The sequence below is a fragment of the Nylanderia fulva genome, unplaced genomic scaffold (genome assembly GCF_048542155.1).
Source record: "Nylanderia fulva isolate GAGA-0341 unplaced genomic scaffold, ASM4854215v1 Scaffold10, whole genome shotgun sequence".
In the NCBI taxonomy this organism is placed as follows: domain Eukaryota; kingdom Metazoa; phylum Arthropoda; class Insecta; order Hymenoptera; family Formicidae; genus Nylanderia; species Nylanderia fulva.
The window spans coordinates 1,117,708-1,126,760 of record NW_028189193.1 but is presented as its reverse complement, the minus strand read 5'-3'; the positions used below and the strand labels follow the sequence as shown (position 1 = coordinate 1,126,760).

At 27.6% G+C, this 9,053-nt stretch overlaps 3 protein-coding genes across 3 annotated transcripts; 1 reads left to right on the top strand and 2 right to left on the bottom strand.

Moving 5' to 3' along the window:
* Positions 1 to 29: 29 nt before the first annotated feature.
* On the bottom strand, positions 30 to 1,566 carry Pyroxd1 (pyridine nucleotide-disulfide oxidoreductase domain 1). The gene has a single exon (XM_029315806.2). It carries the CDS (start codon positions 1,564 to 1,566, stop codon positions 118 to 120), a length of 1,449 nt encoding a protein of 482 aa, XP_029171639.2. The 3' UTR covers positions 30 to 117.
* A 35-nt stretch (positions 1,567 to 1,601) lies between these two features.
* mRpS18B (mitochondrial ribosomal protein S18B) lies at positions 1,602 to 2,954 on the bottom strand. Its single transcript, XM_029315840.2, has 5 exons — positions 2,577 to 2,954; positions 2,337 to 2,499; positions 2,131 to 2,228; positions 1,912 to 2,042; positions 1,602 to 1,737 (listed from the first exon to the last, which is right to left on the bottom strand). The coding sequence occupies exons 1-5, from the start codon at positions 2,637 to 2,639 to the stop codon at positions 1,602 to 1,604; spliced, it is 591 nt and encodes a 196-aa protein (XP_029171673.2). The 5' UTR covers positions 2,640 to 2,954.
* Positions 2,835 to 8,982, top strand: Cln7 (CLN7/MFS domain-containing 8). Its single transcript, XM_085481859.1, has 10 exons — positions 2,835 to 3,485; positions 4,162 to 4,316; positions 4,618 to 4,765; positions 4,857 to 5,100; positions 5,186 to 5,274; positions 5,476 to 5,695; positions 5,943 to 6,042; positions 6,309 to 6,443; positions 6,565 to 6,674; positions 6,821 to 8,982. The coding sequence occupies exons 2-10, from the start codon at positions 4,285 to 4,287 to the stop codon at positions 7,348 to 7,350; spliced, it is 1,608 nt and encodes a 535-aa protein (XP_085337985.1). The 5' UTR covers positions 2,835 to 3,485; positions 4,162 to 4,284; the 3' UTR covers positions 7,351 to 8,982.
* The last annotated feature ends 71 nt before the right edge of the window (positions 8,983 to 9,053 follow it).

Sequence of the window (9,053 nt, the reverse complement as noted above, 5' to 3'; positions counted from 1 at the left end):
TTAAAACTGGTGCTCAAACATATGCATAGTTGAGTTAATTGTGTTGTTTTATTACAGTAATAAGCTGAAGTTGAATTAATACAGACAAATATGTTAACAAAAAAAATTAATAGTATATTAATCAAAATAATCTTCAATGTCGATGTTAGGATTTAACAAATCTTCTCCATACATACTTAGGTCTAACTGATTAAGAATCAAATTTTCACACATTTCCTCTAAATCTGTTTCCCCGATGAGTACTGCGCCTTGCATTTTGCCGTGTTCTAGAATAATTTTAACATATTCTTGATCTTTAGTGATTCGCAGAAGTATTTCATAATTATTTCCTAAAGTTTGTCCATTGTACAAGCCGAGTAAGACGACTTTGTAACTGAAAAATTTTGTCACATGAGTGAAGAGCTCAAAGCAGAAGTCTTGTAAGAATTCTTCGTTTTTTAAATTCGAGACCATCGACTTTGCAACGTAACAACCCATTTGATGAGCCTGCGTCCAAAGTCTCATCTGAAACCAATGTTTCGCTTTTTGCCAATCCGCAGTACAAACATCTCCAGCAGCATAGATATCCTTCTCTGAAGTTTCTAATTTCCAGTCTACTAATAATCCGTTGTCCTCTCCTCTTTTGAGATCTTCCAATCCACATATATCGGAATTTGGAATAACACCTGTTGCTGAGATAATAAGGTCACATCCAATAATTTTACCATTTGTTAGTTGTGCATAGATTGGCCATTTTTCTGTAGAATTAAGCTGCTTTTGCTCGTCGGGAGTAAGTAGTTTTGATATCTCACATTCATACTCGACATTTACATTTGATGATGTAAAAAATGTTCCACTCATGTCAAAACTGTTGTGCCAATCTGGACCAAGAGCAGCTCCATCTTTAATTGATGTGGTGTCTGACACTACATATCGCATTCTTTTGGTTGGTCTATCTTCGTTTTCCGGCGTATCAGATTTGGAATAAATTTTGTTCAAAAAAAATTCGGCAGCTCCTGGATCGACAAAAGTTGCGGAAATGTGTTTATCTTTAATTACCCAAATCTTTTCTACGCCTTTAATCTCATGTACAATTTCGGTAGCAATTCCTCCATTACCAACAATTATGACTCTTTTGGCATTTTTAAGTTTATGAGAGAACTGTAGTACAGATTCCGTGTCACGAATACCTACAATAAGATTATTGTTTTCTGCTATCAATTTTGGTTTCGCGCCGGTACAAAGACACAACATTTTGAAACTTATGATTGTTCCATTGCTAATTTCTATTAATTTTTCAACAGTATCAATTCTGACAACAATATCATGAATAACTTGTAACATTTTATGTTTTTCATCCAAGACTGTTGCGCTTTTCTCTTCTACATCAAAATGCATTAATGTTTTGCCTAGTGGAACTATATTTGTCACGGCTTTTATCAAAGGACTAGCAGTAATTAAAATTACACTTTCTTCTGGAGCGAGAAGACTCAATCCTTCGGCACAGGATACTCCAGCTATACCACCTCCTACTATAACAAAGGTGGATTCTATTTTTTTCCCTGTATATTTTTCGAATTTATCCATATTTAATAGAGCATGTATATATGTATGTCAATCAATTATTTTTCTTCTGATCTCCACTCTGAATAATTGTATTGTCTTATAGGAACATCGAATGTAATAGTTCCATAATCCTTTGCCCTGACTAATGCAACTAGGAGTTCTTTGTGTTTCCTTTGGCAGATACCTGTCTGCCTATAAACAAAATTTTCATAATTAAATATACATATATATATAATATAAAATTTTAATATATATTTACATTTAATAAATAAATAAATATATATATATATATATATATATATATTCAAAGATATTTTAGTACATTTATAATATATAAAATATTGATAAAATTGAAATATTACTTACGAGTAACTTAGGGTTTCTCCATTATACTTGTTGATAAATTGTTCAAGCAATTTGACATTTTTATGATCTAGTACAAGATATTCATCCCTACATATAGGACAGGGATTTCCAGTAGATATTACACCATGTCTCTAAATTATAAAATTAAATATTACAATTATTAGGAGGATCATATCACTTTTATCATATACAATATATAGCAGAGGTTTGCACACATACTATACAAGTTCTTCGTGTTTTTCTAGGTGCCAGCTGCCCTTTGTGATTTCTTCTATATAATTTCCACACTGGGTTATCACCATAAGTCTGTTTATAAGCTAGATTTCGTTTTATGTCATAAGTTTGTAGTAATCATATATTATTATATTTTATACTTTAATCATATTTTAATGAGGGTCTGTAATAACTAATTGATGATTTCTTACCATCACTATCCATATATTTGATGCTTGTCTCCACTGAAACTTTTAGTCTGTGTGGAACCTTGGCAGCTTCATCTGCAGTCGAATTCTCTTCAGTCGCAATTTCTTCTTCCGTACTATTGGAATAGCGCGGAAACGAGGAAGTAATGGATCTCGTCGAATTGAGCTACAAATAATTTATATCTATAAAAGATATTGGTTTAAATAACATGCCTTCTAATAATTATTTCGCAAAGTACTTACTTTATGGGTTAAATTCGTTCGCGCCAATGCTCCTATTCGATGAATCGCGTTTAGGATCAACATATTCAACGAGATAATTGCGAAAATAAAAAATATTCTATTTTAAACTCTGGATAATTAAATAATTCGTATAGGTTAACAACATACAGTTCGTGCTCAGGATTACCTAACCTTATTTTTTGTTAGTTATTTTTCCCGGAATCTAAAATTTTGAATTTCAATAGTGGCAATTCTGACACACCAGATTATTATTTGCATGTTTCTATATTGTTTGTATTTCAAGTTTCAAGTGAAAGTGCTTCGAGGAGAAAAAAAATAAAATTGATGAATTCTAATTAGAAGAATCTACATTGTCATAATTGTTTTCTCGTAGAAGAATAAAGAGAGAGAGAGAGAAAGAGAGTGAGAGAGAGAGAGAGAGAGACAATTACAGTTCAAAGTCCAAAGTACATTTATATTAAAAAATGTGGAGAAATAATTGTGACGAACTTTGCTCCTATATCGATGCTTTTGTGCAGTTCTTCGAGAAATCTTTTTTTGGACAAACCGTGAAACTATTATTTTCTAGATAGGACACGCAAGATACGAAAAAAAAGATGCAATATGCATCTTATCGATTTTGTCATATGGAACGTGATCTAGATCTTTCGCAGAATCAGCTGTTGAATGTCATGTTTTTTTTTTCCTTTTTTGTTGAGTCAGCAAGCCAGTTTTCGTTCGTTTTTATATCATATTAAAAAAGGAAAGTGGTTCAATGACCTATTCACTGAGAATAGCTAAAAATAACCGTGATTTATGAGAACGAGAAAAAAAGAAACAAGAAGTTAGCCTTGCAGATTTGACAAGAGATTGCTTTAATAAAGTTGTGCCATCAGAATTCTTAAGTTAGTGAAACGACGTTTGGAAAAGGTGATGTATTTTTGATATATAAGAGAACACTCGAAACAGTGTTAATAAATAAAATACATATGTTAGATCAGACTATAAAATAATATTGTGTAAATATATAAAGGGATACAGAAATATAGATTAAATTAGAAAGTAAAATTTGATGAATATTTGTACAGTTATATATATAGACACATTCTTATCAGATTTTTTTACCAGAAATATATTGTAGTATTTACAAAATTATTCTATTTTAAATAGATAGTGTGAAATATTTAAATATGTGAATTATTATATATATTATGATATTTCCTCATTAAATCTTCTTAATATTAATAATATATTTAAATTAATTCTCTAAATTGTATATTAATGTAGTGAAATCTTTTTTTTGTCAATAAAATTTCATATTGAAACGTTTTTACTACATAAATTAAATATGTAAATTTTGGTGCAGTAATTATATTACAGTATTTTTATCTTATAATCTCTCATGAATATATTGATTTTTTATACATATATAAAAATTATATATATATATATAAATTAAAGAGAAATACAGTTTTTATATGAAATTGTTTCTACTTTAAAACATAGTTTTACAATTCTTATTATATGTGTATACATAATTATCATTATATTAAGGAGAACTAAATATATGAATGTAAAATTAAATATAGCTTTTTGTTTACAATAGGTTGATGTTATTTATATATATGTTAAAATTTTGCAAAGATATTAAAATTTATACTCTTCCAAGAAATTTGTACTAGAAGTTTTCCATCTTTTAAATGGGAGATAGGACAGCGTGAAACACTTAATGGATCAGTGTAAGAAGTTTTTTAAGAGAAGGTAAAATACATATATTTAAATTATACATATTTTATAGATATATATAAATATTAAAATTTTTGAATTTTTATTATTAAAGATATATACAGAATGTCTTGCATATCATTATATTAGCGTTAACAATATATTTTTTGTTCAATTTCTGCATGAAAATAAAATTAGCAATATTTTGCTCCATGCATTGATACTAAGAATTTTAAATTTGAATTTTATGAAAACAGAGTACCTTGATATTAATTGAAGAAAATTTCATAGATGCATATGCAAATAGATGCAAATAATTATATTGTGAAACTTTTAGGCGCACTCAACCTCCTCTTGATGATTTAGAGACTGAACTTGAAAGAAAAGAACGATGGAAAAGTATTCGCATAATTTATTTTACTATGTTTCTAATGTCACTTGGCTTCAGTATTATACTTACTGGTGTTTGGCCATATTTAGACAAGGTATGTATGCATTGTATATACAAGATAATGTATTGATAAAAAATAACATGCTATATATATATATATATTTTGATGTATGTTTGTATTTTAGTTGGATCCAACGGCAGGAAAAGAATTTATGGGTTACGTAGTAGCGGCTAATCCATTAGGACAAATGCTGTTTTCACCTCTGATGGGTTGGTGGGGCAATAAAAGAGGATCAGTAAGATTACCACTTTTAGTAACCTTAGCGCTGTTTACTATCGCATCAGCAGCTTACAGCATCCTTGAAGTGATACCTGGTGATAAAAAAAGTTATATGATTACTGCCAGATTCTTTGTTGGAGTTAGTTCTGGTTAATAATCTTTCAAATTTTTAAATTGCATTAGTATATTTGTATATTTCGCTTATTAATTAATTGCAAACATATATTCTTGCAGCTAATATTGCTGTAGCAAGATCTTATTTATCTGCAGCCACAAAACTTTCAGAACGTACACAAGCAGTTTCTATGGTATCTCTTGCACAGGTAATTTTTTCTCATACTTTTGTAACAGAATATATAATATACAGATAAAAAATTTATTTTAACTTTTTATTATAGTTATTTATTTTTATAATTATTTTGATAAATATATGATTTTGTTAAAAGTAGTTTTTATACAGATGACAATTGTATAATTTATATTAATAATTTATTATGTATGAATGACAATGAAATATTTTGTAGGTGTTAGGTTTTGTGGTGGGTCCTGCATTACAAGCTGCTGTAACACCTCTCGGAGATCATGGTGTAACATTAATGATGCTGCCTGTAAATATGTACACGGCAGCTGGTTGGATTAATGTAATAATGGGAATTTTCAATTTTATATTTTTCCTTCCATGGAGTTTCAAAGAATATAAAATTGCTATAAAAGAAGCTATGCGTAATGAAGGTAAAGCTACAGGTATGTGTGTGATAAATTTATATTATTTCTATTACAATATTAACTCTCAAATTTTTGTGTGCATTATATAACACAAACTCACAACTCTCTAATTTTGTATGCATTATATAACAAAGATTAATTATAATGAATTAATTTTATTCAATTTTTAAATAAAATTAAATCTTTTATCTTCCATAATTTTTTATTTCAATTTTCTATAGTATTGATGTGGATATTTATATCATAGACTTTATTATATTTATAGAAAAAGAGACTTGGAAGGCTATAAAACCTGACTATTTAGCATCATGGACTTTAATTTGTGCATTCTTTGTTTTGGTTTTTAATTTTGTTCTTCTTGAGACGTAAGTACATTTTTTTTAGATTTGAAACAATTAAGAACAATTGGAGGAAATTTGGAAAAATATATATGCATTATATATTCACATTCACGTACACACATAATATGTATACATCTTTTTTTTCTCTGGAAAACTATATAAACTTTTGTTTATAGAGACAATCAAAATTTTAAAAGTTTAATATTTACTGCAAAATAATATTTAAATTTAAACAGTAAATTAAAACTTTTGCCAAGTAAAAAATTTTAATTGACATGTTTTTTGTGTAGGCTTGGTACTTCTCTCACTATGGATCAATTTGCTTGGTCTAAAAAGGAAGCATTATATTATATGGGAATATTGATGAGTGTTGGTGCTATAATTGCTTGTGTTACATTTGCCATGATTGCACCACTTTGTAAAAGGTAAATACATGTATAAAATGAAATTTAAAATTGCTAGACATATATATATATATATATAGACAGTATCACGTAATTTATATTGTATTCGTGTGACATCAAATAATAATATATTTTTTGATAGATTTGAAGAACGTAAAGTAATGTTGTGGGGTGGATTCTTTTTTATGGTGATTGGGCGAGTATTGTGTATTCCTTGGGGTCCCGATCTTCCCCAAATTGCAGATTTTGGACGTAAGTGTATACTTCAAACTATATTTATGTCTGATTTTCATTTATGCACATTATATTATAATAATATATATATATATATATATATATATATATATATATATATATATATAGATTTGTAATAAGAATTGTGTTGGAATATTTTGTAGCATACAATAACATCACAAAGGACATCAATGGTACAGAAATCTTAGGATGTCCAATTACTCAAGAATGGTGCTTATATACTCCACAAATGACGATTACTCAATTTTTTATCGGTTATGGCTTTACATCCATCGGTTATCCTCTGGGAGTTACTTTGATACAAACGATATTTAGCAAGATACTCGGTCCACGACCGCAAGGAGTATGGATGGGTTTAATGACAGGTTCGGGTTGTGCGTCTCGTGTTTTAGGCCCGGTATTTGTAGGCCTCATTTATACTCGTTTGGGCACGTATTACACTTTCGGCATTACTGGTATAATGTTGCTTATTTCTATGTTGTGGTTGCAATGTGTAAGTGAACGTCTGATTCCACCAGAGGCGAAAAAACACGTTGATAGAGTGCCGAATGGGCAAGGAAAAGACGTCGAAATTCCATTAGTTCACTTAAGATCTGATAATACTCAAACATCGCGTGAAAACATCGCTGTAAAGTTCAACGAAACGTTAGATTGCGATTGCGATAAAGTATAAAGATAATAATGAGGTTGAAGTAAAACATCTCTGCGAATACAATATATCAACTGCCAACATATTGTACATAAAGATCAACAAATGTTATTCCGATAGAGATGCGCACAAACAAATTGATATATATTTTTTATGAACATATACAAATTACTGTTATACAATCTTTGCATAAATATTTTATATACAATGTTACAAATTTTGCTACATATAGTTAAGAATAAATGCCTCTATTCTAAATTGTTAGAGATCAATAATAATTGATAAGAGAAAATCTATAATACTCAAAATTTTTTAATATTACGATTTATCTATATCTCATCGAATTTTTTTATATAATAAATTTTGTTTGAATAATGTCATATTTCAATGTGATATTAGATGCTACTCAAGCTTAGATTACGAAGACAATAGAGGCATAGCACAAACAATGCTAATAATGGCATTTGTGAACTATTCTTCCCTGAATAGAGTTATAACTTTAAAACAATATGATACATTTATATTAACATTAGTTTATAAACGTTCTATTGAGAAAATAGTAATAGTATAATAGAGATAAATTCTGGCACAAATTTTGCAATTTTTATATACAAGAATTTTAATCCTATTAACACACACACACAAGTTACTGTTTTATTCATTACAAAAAAAAAGAAAAAATTTTTATAACAAAATATATTCTGAGGACTTTTGGTTTTTTATTCTTTTTCGTAAAAACTATTTAAAATATTGTTTCTGTAAAGGACTTTAATAAGTACAAATTCATATAAGAATAGCACATATAAAGAGCGCTATTGTGTGTATTGTATGAGAACTGCGGGTAATATTATGTACAAATTTGTTAGGCTGTAATGTTAACATTATCATGTGATATGAAATTTATATTTTATTATTTGTATTGCGTTAAGTGAATGCCTACACATGATTTGATAATCAAATAATTTTTAAAATGTTTTTATTATTACTAATACATAACAATTAATACATAATAATAATCACTCACGCTCAAATATAGTTAAATGTTGGAATGTTTATTAGATTATTGTAAGATTTGCCATACTTGCATACTTTATTATATAATGTAAATGCAACATAAATCAATGCAAGAATGTAAAAAGATAGTTTGCTTTTTCGTGTAATTCGAAAAGCACTGATCTACTGAATAGAAATTTAATCAAATTTAGTATTATATTAATTTAAAAACACATAGTTTCTAAGTGATACTATTATTATTGTATTAATTTTTTAAAGTAAATCTCAAAAGACAATAACATAAAGAATTAAAAGAAGAATAATTCACATATAAAGTTACAAGATATATTGTTGGCCAAAAAATATATTGTGCAATAGAAAAATTGCAACAAATATTTGTAAAATATAAAAGAAATAGAAAAGAATAATTTTTCATTCAAAATGCAATTAAAAATTATAAATATGATTCAAGCAATGATTCATATTTACAATATATTGAAATTATGTAGAAGTATATTTTTATGGTTATTTGATTTAATAATGAAATAGAAAATGCAATTTGAATATACTTAATAATTGACAAATGAAAATATATGTTGTACTTATAATTATATGTATATATTTTATGTTATCATATTCAAAATAAAATATAAAATTATAATATTTGCATTTTGCTCTGATTTGACCATAATTTTACTATTAAATTAAAAAAAATTTAAGTAAAAATCTTTCAA